A 17,130-nucleotide genomic window follows, 5' to 3' on the forward strand; every position below is an offset into this window, starting at 1 on the left:
AACTATGTTCTGTCCTCTTCAGAGCCACGTGTTTTGTCAAAGTGTCCTTGAGCCAGGACGCTGAACCTTTAGCTGGTCATATGAACTGAAGTCAGTCTGGTCAAAGACCACCAGCTGACTGCCTGAACTGTAGATGGCTGCCTGGTCCCTAATCGTGGCCCCTCTCCTCACATTTTTGCCCTCTTTTCATTTGCCCTTCTACTCCCCTCAGTAAGATTTATGACTGTCAGATTTTTTATTTTACTGCCATAGCAAGGACGCGAGAACTGTCTGTACCTGCTACCACAACAAAAATCAATCTCCCCCCTCTCTCTCTCTCTCTCTCTCTCCCTCTCTGTCTATGTCTCCCATCCTCTTTCCCCCTTGTAATCGTGCAGGCAGTTGGCGGGGATGGGAGATGATGGAGGACAAAGGCCCTCGTGTAGCCGACTACTTTGTGGTGGCCGGTCTGACGGACCCGTCCAAGCCGTTGGACCAGGAGATCCACTTTGATGATGTCTGCCACAAGACGGCCAAGCCTAAGGCGCCCATCACTGATGTGGCGGTGGTGATCCGCTCCATGGGCGAGGAGGTGCCGCCTGGGTTCACCTGCATAGAGGAAACACCAACCGGCCATTCGGCTGATCTTAACAATGGGGGCCTCATGGCGCCCCAGATCTTCCTGTGCTATAGGCGAGGTCGAGACAAGCCGCCACTCACTGACCTGGGGTAAGTAAGTCTTAATATTTGTTTCTGAAGTGTTTGTTTTGTGTTAGAATATAGAATACATTATCAAAAAGGTGGCTGAGCTGGAAACATACACTCAGCAGCCACATTTTATTTTGCTAACTTGTCCTGTCCTGTTTCACAGAATTTTCTAGACAACTGAAATGAATCACTGTAATGACGTGCAGAGTCTGAGTCCACCTAACCCACAGGGCCATGTTATTTATGTAACATGTTGCTGTATTCATTATTTGCTGCTGTTTCTAAAACTGTCAGCTTCCCATGAAACTCTGCCCTGCTGTTCCTCGCCATTGTGAGTGAGGAGTGGAGCGCCGATCAAAAACGTGGTCTACAACACGTCTGTCCTGAAAAGCTGAAGTGCTCTAAACTTAGGAAAGTGCTCTGCTCCCTGAAAATTCCTCCTGTGCAGCAGTTTTCTACAGCAGCCACTTTCTGTCTGCCTAGCAGCCGTTCCCCCATTGTGATTTTGCAACAAAACGTGAAATAGTGTGAGGCACTTACAGGTGTCCTCCTCAGCAACATCTTTTTTGAACTGGAGGAATTCAATACCGTTTGTTCAGGGCTCTAACACCTCTGGCTGGCAGAGGTATGTGGTGACAATGCTAAGGAGGCTCATGCTGGCCTCTGACACTACAGAGTGCAGTGCTTATCAGGCACTGACACAAAGGCTCTGCTCAGACAGTATCAGCAGCTTTAGTGTGCTGATAGCTCAGAGGGGCTGCACTTTCCAGACATTGGTAGGACTAATGGGAAGCTGACGTGTGTGTGTGTGCAGGTGTAGCCATCATTTACATCCATTTTCACTTATTGCTCCATGTGATGGGGAACTGTTGCTCAGGCTGCAGTGGGAATAATTAGTATTATTAATATAATTTTGGCTTCGTTCAATACTGAGGACTAGAAAGGAATCCTAGGAGCATTGGTACCTCCAGGGTTTAAGCAGAGGCGGTAATCACATCCCGTCCCGTCTCGTGATCTCTTTAGTTAGTAGCTGACGGCCTGAACAGAAGCCACACTCATTAAATACATTACATTTTCTGTGTGAAATAGATTCAAGAACAGCATCTCTGCTCTTTTTCCCTGAAGATTAATGTTTTATTTCACAAGTCTTAACGTTTTATTATGTTATTTTCTAGCAGAAGTGAGCCACCTCAGCTAAAATATAGACCAGCTCCTTTAGAAAATACTGCGCAAAAACTCTGACCTCCTCACAGCTGTTTGGAGAGGTACTCAAGGTCTAATTTAGCAAACACAAAGGCCGGTTTAAAATTATACAGAACTGGTGGCTCTGCCAACAAAGGAAAGATGTAAACTACGCTGGTCTGATGGCGGGGAGTGCATCGACAATCACCGGTCTGGTGTAACAGCAGAGAAAGACGTGCGAGCAGAGAAGAATCATCACAGCAATGAGTACAGAAATGAGAAAGAGACAGAGACCCACAGTTGACCACTTCAAATTCTGTTCTTTTTTTCAGCTTTCACATAGTGCCACAAAATGCTCGTCCAGTTCCACTTGCAACAGTAATGGAGGATAAGTGCATAATGGAAGCACAAAGAGGAATGTTTAAAATTGCTGCCACTGTTATGTACCTCTGAGTACTTGTCCTCTAAGTGGTTTGTGTGAGTGTCCTCTTGTGACTTATTATAATGCTGTACTGGGTTAATATGTTTTGACTGACCTGAACTATACATAAACCTACATGCATATACTGCATTGAGGACTGTCAGATACAACAAATCTTTATTTTCTTCATATAAAAACAACTCCTCAACACAATAATCTCAATTTTGATTGATTCATTTTGAAAATAACTGTATTCTTAAATACATTTGCACAGCAATACCATATACATTACATTTGGGTCAAAGCGGGCTCCAGTTTAAAGCGTGCTGCGTGTATAAGAACGGTACTTAATGAGTGGATAGGAATAAACATACAAAAGAAAAAGAAGGTGTAATTTTTTTTACTCAGTGGTTACTTCACCACAAGCAGCACTTTCTGTCAGTTTGGGTTTGAATGCAGCTGCCGCTCCTCACTTGGCTTCATTAGTTTCCTTGTGATGTCTGTTTACGTGAGCTGCCATGTTGCTGTTACCTGACATGGAATATGGCATGTGCATGCAACATAGCTGCCAAACTGTTGTTCTTTTACCAGCATGTGTCACAATCATGAGTTACAAAGAAACTAAAAGGCTCTGGTACTGATGAGTTACTGTAAGTGAAGCAGGAGAATCTGCTGTTTCAGATTACTTGCAAGTTCCCCTTCAGTCATCACTCGTGTGTCAAAAACCAAAAACTCAACACAACTTGATGGCACTCAGCTTTTACCTCCATATGTTGTTGTTGTCAAATGTAGATTTATGTTAGTGTGGACAAAGTTATTGAGTTATTGAAGGTAAGGAGACGTCTGTACTCTCTGACTGCCACTTTATAAACTCATAGATCTTAATGGTTTTTCATGAATCACATCAGTTCTGCTTTGCTGGTCTGAGGTGCCAAGCAGACATTAAGTTTAATCAACTCCATTCTGTCAGCCACTGAAAACTGGGATAAATGCCCAGTGTTACGCTTAAGCAAGGAGCTCCACCTAATTGGTCCAATGAGATCATGATTGCATATTGTGTTGATTAATTCTACACGGTGATCACACTAATGGCTACACGTTGATGTGGAGTTTTGCTTGGCTGACTGCCGTGTTCTGCCTCCTCCCACAGAGTGCTGTATGAGTGGAAGGAGCGACTGAAGCAGGGCTGCCACCTCATCCAGACCACACCCTCCGGCCGTCCGGCCAACATCAGCGGCAACTCCTCCCAGCGCATCTACGTCACCTACCGCCGGGCGCCTGAGAGCCAGCCGCACACCGCCCTGGCCGTCACCGACATCTGCATCATCATCCCGAGCAAGGGAGAGACGCCCCCACACACCTTCTGCAAGGTGGAGAAGAATATCAACAGCAGCATGGTGAGAGAGACACCGGTGTACGGAAAACTTGTTATAGAAAGTTCTCTCCTACAACACTTAATCATTGTGAGGACACTGCTTTTCACAATGTACATGTTAGGTGAGTGTTTCTCTGTCAAGTCCTTTCTATTTCTCGCCTCCGCAATAGAGTTTTGATACATCGACAGTAAACACGAAATGTTGGTGTCAAAAAGCAAGGGCTTCTCTCTAGAGCCGCCATTTTGCAAAAACATTCAACATTAGGTGTTTTTGGACCAAACAGTTCTGGGGACTCCCTGAGAGGAACAGCCCACTGAGGAACTCCCCCTGAGAACTACATACTTTCAAGGGCTTTTTTTTCTGTTTGCATTCGCACCACCAATAGGAACGCTGAAGTGACGTAAGCCGGCTGGCGGTTGGTATAACGACGTCACAGGCAACTTCACACACAAGATTGTTATATTTCGCTCAATAAAGCCTGGACCTCACTGTCCGTTCCTTTGTCCGTGTTTTGGTCATTTTTTTTAAGGATACCATTACGAGCTACAGGTTTTTAAAGATGGCGGTTTGCCGGTGCTGCATTGGCTTGTGTCTGGACCAATCACTGTACACAGTACAGTTCCTCAAGGTTCCTCTTGTGCTGGGAGAGTTCCTACTCAGAAGTAGGAGCTAAAAAAGTCCCTCAAAACAGCGTTTTCTAAGAACTACAATTGCTCCCAAGTAGGGGGGGTCAGAAGGTTTCAATCCTCAACTCCACTCCGATGCCTCACTTTCCTCAAGTCCTTCTGCACATGAGAGACTGACAGAAATACAGTCTGCACTACAAGATGACATTGAGCATTACTGCAATGCTTATGAGTAAGCCTGACAAACACTGACTGATTTAGTTGCCATACTTTCTTCAGTTAAAGAATTTGCCATGATGGAGTCATGTTGTCAGCCTAGAGCTAAGTAGAGCTGCTTTGTGTTCTTCTTTTGTGCTGAAACATATTGTGGAGTTGTGAAGGACAGACAAATGAGAAAGAGACTGCATCTCACCTGTTTATTCTTTTTTCGAGTTAATTGTGGCGTGATCACTCATAGGAGAGCGATTTCAGCCCGTTGGTGAGTCACTCAAAATGGCTAGTGCATCCAATTATGGAAAATTGCGTAAAACCCTCCATTGCCTCAGGAAGTTTTTATATGCCGTGTGTTCATACTGTTCCTGTCTTGTTTCTTTTGGAAGAGGGAAGCAGAGTCCCTCAGGCTTTGTGCCCACTACTCCTGTGTGTTGGTTTCCTCCTCTCCCAGTATATGTGCTGTAGGAAAATATCACACACACACACACACATTAGGATACTGTAAAAGTCTTTGGTGTGTCAGCTTAGTCTACATTTCATAAAACATGCTACCCCCGTTGAGAAACTGTGTGTGTGGCTGCACATGTGTCTTTAAAATCAGTGCAAGCAGAGAGTGAGTGTGCCAGGAAGTGTTTAGAGTCAGTATATACGACATGAAGTCCTACAATAGAATTGGGATTTAGCTACACTCATTTTTCTGACTAATGTAGTAGTTGTGAAGATCATTTTTTAAATATTTCAGCACAGCTGCGGGTGCATACTACATGTGCAGCTCCTGGTTGTTAAAGATTTATTGCAAATATTAGTTGCCGTAGACCATCTTCCTCTCACAGTGACTAACTGTGTTTCTCAGATGTATTATCGCATGCTCATGGTTTGGTTAAAGATGCACTAGATGGGGACATTTTAATTGAGGCCAAATCATGAATAATGATAGACTGCACTTTTATAGTGTTTTTCTGCCTTAGTGGACAAAGGGCTTTACAATTTACCGCTCATTCACACACACACACACACACACACACACACACACACACACACACACACACTCAGATGATGGCATAGCAGCCATAAAAGGCACTTCATACAATGTATGTTGGGGCTGTGTACACTTGAACATTATTGATAACCTTTTTAAAAATCATACTTTTTCCAGACAGCCATTTGTTTCCATTGATTCCAATTCAATTTAAATATGATCCTGCAGTTCTATATAGGATGTCCATCAAAGTGAACGTTGCATCACAGTTTTTTTGTCATCAAAATGCTGGTTGCCTTAAAGTTTGAGACACTTTTCCTTGTACTCACAACCTCCCTTGTTTAGATTTGTCCTGGGACCTTTGTGGCATGTCGTCTGTGTCTAATAAAACTACCCCCAAAAAATATTTAAATATGTAATTTTTGCCATATAGTAATGCAGTAACAAGTTGAGACCATTTTGAAATTTCTCTTTGGTGGTGCATAACACACTCCAATAATCAAGATTCCAGGGTCTGCAACAGTCCTTGAATGCACCAAAAATATGCATTACATACTATTAACTTTACTGTGACAAAGATAACACGTTAACAGTGATGAACTACCCACTTTATCTGCAGGAGGTTTCAAGCCTATGATGGTTCTCTGGAAGGTGGACAATCACTCTAAAAACTAAAGTCTTCATAATTTGTAGTAAAACAGTAACTTAACACAAAGCTTAAACTCACTGTTTCACTGACTTCTTCTAGTTAAAAGTCTGTTGTGACCACACCCAGCATTACATAACTTTGATCAATGGATGGGTTAAAAACCACTTGAATGGTCCTTTTAAAAAGCTGACTTGTTTATAATTTCATAATTACTGTGTTGTGTGTAGATTCAACAGTTATAATTTCAACTTTGAAAAGGAGTAACTGGACTACAGCGCCAAATTTGATGGACACTGGGATTGTGCATGTTGTCCCTGAGTGGCCTGTGTCGTTTATAAGGAACAGCATGTTAACTTTTCCCATTTTGATCTTGTTTTCAGTGGGGCTCCTCTGTCTTCCTGTGTTATAAGAAGTCTGTGGCCAAAACCAACACAATAGCCTACAAAGCAGGTAAGCCTCCCCTGATCCCATAACTACCAGTGCACATAGCTCCAAATACTGATGTGTACCTCCTGATCCTGGTCATGTAAGATATCGAATAACCATGTTGTGTGCTTTCTCTTCTTCCTCAGCTCTTCCTCTAATAACTGGCTTATTGTGTGAGGAAAACAGAAAATGGGGATAATTGTATTAGTTGTTGTATAAATGAGATTGTACTCATTTTAAGTTGTTACGTTGATAAATATTTATTGCATTGAGCTTATTGCCTGCTTCTCGGTTTGTTACAACTGTGTGTTATTGTAGAAATGTCTCTAGAGAGGAGGGTCTGCTGCAGAGTAAACTGGCTGCATGAGGACATTCTGCTTCAGCTGTGCTTGCAAGTTCAGGCTTGTTGAAGCATGTTGGTGCCTCAGAATCAGAGAGATGAGATAAGCCTCTGCACGCCAATATTCTTCTCCTTTTTAAAGGGTTTAAATGGTTGCCATATATTTCATGGTAATATATAAATAATATGCTTATTTCACATTAATTCCATCTGACTTTTCAGTGCCAGAAACACTGACAGAAGATTGTCATTTTCTGATATCGCTGTTGGCTCAGAGCTGCTGTGTTTGGCTCAGCCTCAGATTGGCTGGCTCATGTTTTGTTGTACATGTCTTGAATATGCAGCAGACTGTGAATGGAGCGATCCTATCTGTTTCTCACTAATGCTCCGGATGAGTCAGCTCACAGAAATAAAGTTCATTTTCAACATTTCAGGCAAGGAAAAATCACCCAGCACGCATCAAGCTTTGAGTTTTGCAAGATCAGACTTAATTTATAGACTAATGCAACAGTTTGATCCAGAACTGAGCAAGTTTTGTTGTTGGATACATGGTTTTTATTTTGGAATCAAATACGTGCAGATTTAGCTGTAGAGCATGAATGTACAAGACATTCCCTGGTGTGTAGAACTGGCAGGAACCTCCTGAAAAAATACTATATTAATTCCCAATATTGCATTAATCAGTATATTTTTATATTAACATATTGCAAAATCAAATGACCACAGTACATGTAATGTGAAAGAGGCACTTGCACATTACATTACCTTCAATTTATCACCAACTCTGCAGCTCTATGGAGCTTATTAACCTATTTTAGCTCATTGTTTTGCTTTTACAGCACATTCACAGTTTTTGGTTCAGTTTCAGTGCTCTCGTCGGCTGTCTATTTCCAGCAGCATCAGGCTTGATTTCAGCTGATGAACTGTATCCGGCAGACAGATAAAGTTAGCAAGTAGCCGATGAAGAAAGTGGAATGTTTTCCAGTTAAAGAACCAGATAGTTTTCTCAGGCGTTGGTGGAGAGCAAACCAGAGCTATAAATGAACATCAGTATGAACATCTGCAGGCCTGGTCATACCCGAAATTAAAGTGGTACACCCTGTCATAGTTTATGCTGATGATCAAGCCTTCATGACGCAGCATGTTTATTATTTCTCAGGGGGCGATAATGTGGCTGTGCACCTGCAGGTGTTTTCTCGATGAAAAATTGTGTCAGATTATTTTAGTGTGTGTTTAATGATACAGCATCTTAACAAATGTATATTAAACAGCGTACAGCAGTTTATCATCCCCCCCCAACAACATTTACAACATTTAAGGAATGAACCTTTTGATGAAGTATGTTAAAGATTGAGCTTCTTTTAACTACACCAACTGTTTTTTGTGCACAGTTTGTGTCTGTTAGTAATGCTTGTAAAATACAGTCCTTGAGCCAAAGTTAGACGTTGCATAGAGTTAAAAAACATCACAAAATAGAATCACTATTTTATCGTTTCTCGTTTGTGCTCTCTGACAGTGACTAATGACCCAGAGGCCTGATTAAGCACTGATTGCTTATTACCAGGCGTTTGAAGTGAAACACTGGCCCAATAAAGTCGTACATTAACATTGTGATTATAATGAATTGAACTTGTTTTTGTTTCATGTTAAGCGGTTTTGCATCTACATTAGCTATTAATTGGTAATCACGGGGGTTCCTTAAATTGAGTTCTCATCTTGTTTTTTTTTTTTTACTGTCAGGTTTATTCAGCAGATATCCAGAGGAGGACTATGAGTCATTCCCTCTGCCAGAGTCTGTCCCTCTCTTCTGCCTTCCCATGGGAGCCACAATCGAATGCTGGCCAGCTAACACCAAATACTCCCTCCCTGTTTTCTCCACCTTCGTCCTCACCGGAGCCTCTGGAGAAAAGGTAAAATGGATGAATGGATAGATGCACTCTTTCTCTCTCTCTATCTCATCCAGACGGCTAACAAACATCTCAGCAGCAGCATCAGATATGAGAGGATGCCAGTGACTGTTAGACCTCATAGACTGACTGTAACTGCCATTTATGCAGCTGGCATGACCACAGACTAATGCACTCTACTAGGGCATGGGTAAACCACAATGCTCTGTGTGTATGCATATTGCCTTTTTCAGGTGAAACAGCGTAACTCCACATGTAGTGTTTCTTCTTTTAGGACGGGCTTATTTGCTGAAAAAAAATAAAAAATAAAACGCAAAGATCCAACTGAATAATGTAGTAGATGTATTAACGCTCTATTAATTCATTTATTAACATGAATGACAAGGCTGTTCTCTTTTTGGGCTTTGAGCTTTGAGGTTTTTACCAGACAACGATGCATTTCTCTCACTCACTCGCTCACATGTAGTTACACATAAACAAACAACATAGAGTTCAGATGAACACGAGTGTCCCCGTAAACAACTCTGGTTTCCGAGGCCTGAGTTTTGTCATGCTAGCTGGGTGTCTGTGAAAGAGGCCAGGATGTTGTGGCAGGTACAGGTTTTCACTGTGTGCTATCTACGCAGCCGTGTCTTTAACCTGAGTCAAAATATGATATTAACGATGTGATGAGGCTCTACATGATCAAGCGAAAGTCTTTCTCCAGTAATTCAGAGGATACATTTATTATCATTCTCGTATTACACTACCGGTAAGACGGACAAGTCTTTTAATGCCAATGGGGTGAAAATACTGAGTTACTTCTGAAAGCTTTCAAATCATTGTGTCAAATCAAATCCTCAAATCCTCAAATTCAGTTGAAACACACGGGACCAGTCCACAGGACAGGACAGAGTATCTCACACTACAACTACATAACAGAGATTATTCTGCAGATAATTTAGTCACTAACATCGCATCCTCTGAAAATCTGCCCCTGACACTCCATCCAGTGTGAATCAGTATGTTTGGAATAACTCGCAGAAACTTTCAGACCCATCAAATGTCCAGTCATAACCCATTATCCACCGTGTTTGATTGATTGATGCGGTTCATATCAGTCTGGGACTTCATCCCTTTGTTTTTTAGGCTGTAGAGCCTATAAAACTGGACTTATGCTTCTGTGGAGACACAAAGATGCGAGCATAGGCAGAAAAAGGTGTCGGAGGTTTTCTCTATTTTTTCCTTCAGTTTGGGCGTACATTTCAGCATAGTACTGCCACAAGTGATCTTCTAGCAGAGCATTGGAAACCAAATTCCTCTTCAAGACACTTAATCAAGGCAGTAAAGGCACATTATTGTTACCCATCTTGCCACTGCCCAAATTCTTTCACATTTATTTCACAGATGTAGTGTTTTGTTTACACTGTCACTGGACTGAAATTGATTTCTGTTTCCTGATTTCTCCTGTGCTTTCTTCACGTTATGGTTTGCTAAACGTGACACTGCTTCCTAGTGGACATGTGTGTAAAAGAAACACACACGTGAATGTGTCTGAACAACACTCGTGTATATTCGCTTACTTGCAGCCCAGAGAAGCATAAAACCAGCTCCGGATTATTGGTTTCCAAATCTAAACACAAGCCCCGTCCCGCTGTGCTGGTCTGTGGGTTTGGAAAGTGGTCCAGTTGGGATGAGGCTCGTGTTGACATATATTAGTGAATTATGTGGTGAAACACAATCATGATTGAAAACAAATAACATCCAAAGCCTACTGATGTTTAGATAGCAGCGGCTCTGATGAACAAGGCCAGTTAGGGGTCAGCAGCGATCGCTGGTGCCAAACCCTCGGCGGTCTGCTGCTGCTGCTGCTGCTGCTGAGTCAAGTTTGTGTCTATACAGGTGTGTCTGTTTGCGTGTGAGTTTGGAAGGCCTGCTGTATCACATGCAGGGGGATATGTGGTGAGGACAGTGTGTATGCAGACTATTTTACTGGCCAAGGTCAGAGGGAGACTCAGCAGGACTCCAGTCTGCAGGCTCCGTGTTTACCTGAGTAGTCATCTCTTGACCCATGTGTACACACACACACACACACACACAGACACACACACTGTGTTTCTATACTTCTCTATACTCTGTTGACCACAGACTACACTCACCTCTGCATGCATAACTTCAACTTTTTATAACTTTTACTGTGTTGAAAACCACCGTTTTATGCGAAACGTAGTGGTGAAGAAGTATTCAATTCCCATAGTATCAGAAGTAAAAGTATTAATTATTCAGAATGGCCCGTGTCAGTATTATTATAACATATATTATTATATATATATATTATGGGTTTATTATTACTGATGCATTAACATGTAAGCAGCGTTTTACTGTTGCAGCTTGATGTCGTGCATATTTTAACTACTTTATACACTGTTGTTTTATATATAACAGTGCATCCTAATTTAGAAACGGATTAACTCAAGACCTATCAAATCCTACCACAAATCCTAAATTTGAATCATATTGCTAAACTAAAGACGTTAGAAGTTTGTTTTATTTCATGTTGTTATGTGCAGATTGTTTCCGACAGAATAAACCCAAACCAAACCAAACCAAACCAAACCAGAAGGAGTCCCTTGATTAAATGGGGATTATTTAAGTGTCTTTACCTCGAAAGACAAAAAAATAAAACAACACCTCTAACGTTTTGTTTGTATTACACACAAACCTTTTAAACAAGCGGGTCCGACTGTCAGTCACATATATTCATATGTTAGAAATACAGTGCTGTTCAACAAATCAGACTCGTTTCAACATCATACACACAGACACACAGGCGTCCTCAGTTCACTCATCAGCAAACAAACACATGGGCCGCCTCAGTCTCTTTCGGGGGGAAAATGTTAAAAGCAGAACCACACAGGCGGCCCAGCCGGCCAGCAGATAAGCCAGTTAGCTTTGATCTATGCGTGAATTTGGAAAGTCTCATATTTCCAGGAAGCAGAGGGGATTTATTTGGCCTAATGCTGACGCTGGCTCCGCTAACCGCTGTTTGTTTGGCCACAGTTGGCACTCATGGTATTGATGTTCAATAAAGGTTAAACGGCGGTGCACTAAACTTACTTTATTTCTATGCTTATTGATGTTTTCATTTATTTAAGAGTGCAGGGATGATTCAGAGAGCTGCTAAAAGGTTTCTAAACTGTCTGCGCCTTTTCATCATTAGCTGGCCAGCTCATCTGTTGGACGACTTCTTCTGGAAATTATTGTTAAACAATGACAAGAGTTTTAAATTACATTACCTCTGTCTTAATGAAAACCACTCTGACTCTGAGAGTCATGGCATTTTTGGATCGTCGTCACTTCTTCAAAGGACTGTATTAAGACTTGGCTTTAGGGTTAAGATTAGAATAAGGGTTTGGGTTAGTTATGATGGTTAAGGTTAGTGTTCTGTGCTAGGAAATGCATTATGTCAAGAAGGCTCCTCATTGGTATAGAAGTACGTGTTTGTGTGTATACCAACGTTACTGCAGATAATGAAACTGGCTAAATAGAGCTGAAACAGTTTAGATTAGCTGATTTGTCATATGTCATTGTAAACTGAATATCTTTGGACTTTTGGTCAGATAAAACATTTTGGGGACGTTGACTTGGCAGATCAGAAGGAAAATGACCTTTTGACCTTTGAAAGACAATCCAGTATGGAGAAATGTCTAACTGTGGCAGTCATAAATGTGTAACTGTAACAATGAGATACAGCGTGGCTTCAGACCGTTTTTAGAAATGACTCGTTCGTGCAGTTCCTGGTGAGCTGTGTCTCCAACATGTCCCCTGTTTCAGGTGTACGGTGCGGCCATTCAGTTCTATGAGACCTACCCGCAGGAGTGTCTGACTGATCAGCAGTGCTCCCAGCTGGGTCTCCTGAGCCCGGATCCACACAAACCCCCCTCCTCCAACACTACAGTGACAGCCACCAACAGCACCACGGCCCCACGCTCGGTCTACACCAACAAGTGTATCTGCCTGCTGTCCCACTGGCCATTCTTTGATGCTTTCCGCAAGTTCCTCACATTCCTCTATCGCTACTCCATCTCCGGCCCTCACGCCCTGCCCATCGAGAAGTGAGTTCTCTCTTTTTTAATCTCTTAATTTCACCGTTTTATGCTCTTTTTAGTTCACCTACGCGCTCTGGACGATATTAAAATCGCTGACCAGCGCAGGTAAATCACCCTACCTGCCCTAGAGAAATAAATCCAGTCCCAATGTGGCTAAGGAAAGATATAGTAGTTTTTCATTGACAGAAGTGCAACATTCTTCTACAGCAATTTACTGTATGGTGTCAACCTTATTAAATCAAAGGAGATATTACCAATATGTGATGCACAGTGCATCCCTGGGACTGACAGCGAAGTCTGATGTTTAATCCCCCAAAAAGGAACAATACATCAAATAACAAAATAATTCCAGAAATGCAAACAAATCACCAGTACTGTTCTCTCTATCATGGTTAAGATGTTCTAGGTTGTATATTTACTTGACATTACCCTGTACAGGATAATTGTAACAGAAGATTCATGCTTTCCATGTTTTACTGCTGCTCGTAACTTTCACCCGTCTGAGAGGGGTGCATTGACGGATTGTTCTGCCTCCAACAGCTGTTATTTTTGGCCTCACATCCCCTAATTCTTCTTCTTCCTAGGCACATCTCTCATTTTATGCACAAAGTTCCCTTCCCTTCCTCTCAGAGGCCTCGCATCCTAGTGCAGGTAAGTGTAGGTCGCAAGACTAAAACATTCTCTGTGGTGTTTGATGCACATGGTGCATGTTAGAAATGGGCAGAAAATAGTGTTGTTTTCTGAAGGTGTTTAGGATTGCCTGTGGGATGCAGTATTTTAGGTCCTTCATTATGGATGAATATTTAAATGATTCAGTGCAGGCATTTTTTTGCTCGGTTGGTTTTATCTCACTTTCCAGCTTTTCTACAGCTTTCCCCTCATGACAGCTTGATGTTGAGCCAGCCAGTGTCTTCTCCTTTACCGCTCAGGTAAGAGCAGCTGCATGCACATCTTTCTGCTGATACCCCACACCACTAATTATGTGCCAAAATGTAAAGGAATTATACATTTTGTTACTGAGGATATATGTGTGTACGTGCAGAAAAATATAGTTCAGATACCATATTTCTTTCAAACTTGATTTGTAAGACTGGTATGTTTAAAATAGTTATCTGAAAATATAGATAGGCCTTAAATACTGTATATCATCTTTTCTACTTGAAAATAGAATACAGAGAATAATATTATTATTGGTCTGAAGAGTATTTTGGAACCCAAAATGTGCTCAAGAGCCAGAACCGCAAGAGAGACCATGTTGCAGTTCCTCATTATTTCGCACCTGTTTTTTGTAGTGGTGGTCGATTTTCGACCCTGCTCCAGAACCTCGGACCAGAGAACGCCGTCACCTTGCTGGTGTTTGCTGTCACTGAACATAAGATCCTGGTCCACTCGTTACGGCCCGCTGTGCTGACCAGCGTCACTGAAGCTCTGGTGTCTGTAAGTTACTGCCTTTAGCTGCACAGAGTGGTTACATATCTTCCCCCCAACCAGGGGTGTATTGACTTATTGTCGTATTGACTTCGCGCTCTTCATGCTGCTGGCCTCTTCTTTGCTTTTCTAATTGTATTTTTTTTTTTCCTATACATTTTATTTTAGTAAACTGTTGCTCAAATAGTTATAAAGACGGAATAAAGATGGACGACATGACAGCTCCCCAAAAGTGAAGCCAAAACATCTCAATCACCCCCTGGGGGCTGGCTGCAGTATAGGTCATAAGCCCCGCCTCCTCCATGTTAGCGGATGGGACACGGGCCAAACTAAAAAATCAAAGTACAAAGATGGTTTCTGTCATTTTAGGTAGTTCTTATCACGCTGATGTTTGTCCAAGTGTTCATTTTTCTGATCAGTTTGGTTTTAATTAGTTATTTGATGCTATAAAAAGGGGGTGAGACGTCATGATTGACAGCTGAGATTGACTGTGGTGTGCTCGCAATTGGGTCTGGCGGGTGTGTTGGTGCGACCTCGCACCTCCGATCACCACTGCGCATACTCTGGCTCCAAATGACGTCACCAGCACAAGATGGCAGCCGCCGTATCCGGGATATTTTGTCTTCATTTTTGTACAGTGGGAGGAAGTGGAGACGCGTCGTCCATCTTTATATACAATCTGTGGTTTTTGCCCCTTTGAAGCAGTTCCAATGAACCTGCAACATTTAAGGGAGCCTTATCTTCCTTTTCATCTCACTTTATCTTTCTCATCTTCATCCTCCTCCTCAGATGATTTTCCCGTTCCACTGGCCGTGCCCGTATATTCCTCTGTGCCCTCTGGCGCTGGCTGACGTGTTGAGCGCCCCCTGTCCATTCATTGTCGGAGTGGACTCCCGCTACTTTGATCTCTATGACCCCCCACCAGATGTGAGCTGCGTGGACCTGGACACAAACACCATCTTCCAGTGAGCACAATACCAAAAACCTTCCCATTGCTGTTGAGTTATTGAGGCAAACTATTGATGTGATAAAATCTTTAAAATGTGCAGAGTCTTCACTACGCTGTTGCATTCTCATGATATTGTGAATATCATATGGCATCATTGTGTGTAGGATTAACTACAGGGCGGTGAGCTACACATATACCGCACAGCACATCCAGCTAAGAGCTCAACATTGTTTCCTTTGTTGCTTCTTTTCTCCAGACCACATAACTGCCAGGTCATGTGTTCTAAGTTTAGAGACCAGGCCGGTTTCCTGGAGCCTGGGTGGAAATGGTTATTTTTGTAGTGTCAGATTTTAATGTGAAGAGAATGCATTTTTCTGGTGCGCCAGGTAAGGTCAGTAACGGTTCACATCATTACCTGCCAGACACCGTTAGGGTGGTCTGAGCTCCCCTGGTCCGACCGCTGTCCATGTTGGTTTTGGCTTCTCGGCCTCTCCAGAGCTCAATGTGTGCTCTTGCTTTTCCAGCAATGAAGATAAGCGAGCCCTCACGTGGAAGATCCTGCCAAAGAAAGCCTGTAAAAACCTAATGAATGTGCTGAGCAATCTCTACCAGCAGCTGATTGACGGTGAGTACTGAGCTGATGAACGAAGTGGCGGAACAAATGATAGGTTGTTTGATTTTGCATTTTTCATGATCAGTCTCGCATGTATGGCAAAGAACACTTTCAGGAAACTTTTCCATTCAGTGTTTCTTTTTATTCAGCTGAGTAGAAGGTTGTCACTGACTCAAGAGGTCAAGCTCGAACAAATTCAAACTAACACGTAATTCATTCAAGCCCATGCATTGCATCTTCTTAGACCGTATATAACTACCTTTTGTGACGTTCAGTGTAATCAAAAATAAAAGAAAATCTGTGGCTAAATAAGGTCCACAGAGTGTGTGTCATCTCTAGTTTTGGATTCTGTTGTCTTTACAATTTGTTCTCCTTTCAGTCTGTACTGTTCTGCTCTCCATTCAACTAAATGAAAGCCAGCAATAATCCCATCATAGCATAATTTCCTAATTACCCATCTGGCCTGCTCATTGTATTATTGTCAACTTTGTCTGCTGTTCGTGGAGCACGCTCACTGAGAGACCATTAAACCTGCTGCTTATTGAGCTGTAGAAATTGAATAAATGGATTTTCTGATTCAGTGAAGTTGAAAATCTACCCAGTCTCTGCCCGAAGTGCTGAATATTGATATGCCTGCCAGAGGTTTTGGTTGAGACATTTAAGCCTCATGGACCTTCAGAAAGTCGGATTTCAACTAGAGTTTATTTTTCCTGATTATGTAAACCTAATCCTCATTTGCAATAGAATACTTACTGAAATACTTGAAGCAGTGCACTGGTGTAAGACCTTTCAATCCTTTGATCATAACGATTGCGTTTTCAGCAGCAGCCTCAGTTTGAAGTGATGATTCAGCCTGTATGTTGACATGAATGTAGAGGTTCTAACACAGTATGTAGTGACAGCTGCTGTTTTGTTTTCCCCTCTGTCTTCAGGTCAGTACCGGCCTGATGGGCTGCTGGAGCTGAGCATGAGTGATTCGTCAGAGCTGAGCTGCGGGAAGAGCCTCCACACTCTGGAGCTGGAGATCCAGGAAGCCTTCCTGCGCTTCATGGCAGCCATTTTGAAAGGCTACCGTTCATTCTTGCGACCTATCACCCAGGCACCCTCTGAGAAAGCCACGGACGCGAGCTCGCTTTTTGACTTGCAAGGTATCTGGAATAATGTCGCTCTGACCGCTTGCAGCCAAAAACACTGAAACCATTTATCCATGTGTAGTGTGTTAGATTCACAGATGAATCTGGGGGAA

The 17,130-nt window shown here is 42.4% G+C and overlaps 1 protein-coding gene across 1 annotated transcript in view; it reads left to right on the forward strand.

The window, feature by feature from the left end:
• The first annotated feature begins 385 nt into the window (after positions 1 to 385).
• LOC139289059 (C-myc promoter-binding protein-like) overlaps positions 386 to 17,130 on the forward strand; it is a 44,225-nt gene continuing 27,480 nt past the window's right edge. Inside the window, exons 1-11 of the mRNA XM_070910563.1 lie at positions 386 to 708; positions 3,441 to 3,687; positions 6,514 to 6,583; positions 8,640 to 8,809; positions 12,620 to 12,900; positions 13,479 to 13,545; positions 13,765 to 13,823; positions 14,187 to 14,331; positions 15,112 to 15,287; positions 15,796 to 15,896; positions 16,817 to 17,032. Coding sequence (XP_070766664.1) covers positions 398 to 708; positions 3,441 to 3,687; positions 6,514 to 6,583; positions 8,640 to 8,809; positions 12,620 to 12,900; positions 13,479 to 13,545; positions 13,765 to 13,823; positions 14,187 to 14,331; positions 15,112 to 15,287; positions 15,796 to 15,896; positions 16,817 to 17,032 — 1,843 coding nt within the window. The 5' untranslated portion in view covers positions 386 to 397. The remainder of the gene's footprint in view (positions 709 to 3,440; positions 3,688 to 6,513; positions 6,584 to 8,639; positions 8,810 to 12,619; positions 12,901 to 13,478; positions 13,546 to 13,764; positions 13,824 to 14,186; positions 14,332 to 15,111; positions 15,288 to 15,795; positions 15,897 to 16,816; positions 17,033 to 17,130) is intronic.

This window comes from Enoplosus armatus, chromosome 1, assembly GCF_043641665.1.
Source record: "Enoplosus armatus isolate fEnoArm2 chromosome 1, fEnoArm2.hap1, whole genome shotgun sequence".
Taxonomy (NCBI): Eukaryota; Metazoa; Chordata; class Actinopteri; order Centrarchiformes; family Enoplosidae; genus Enoplosus; species Enoplosus armatus.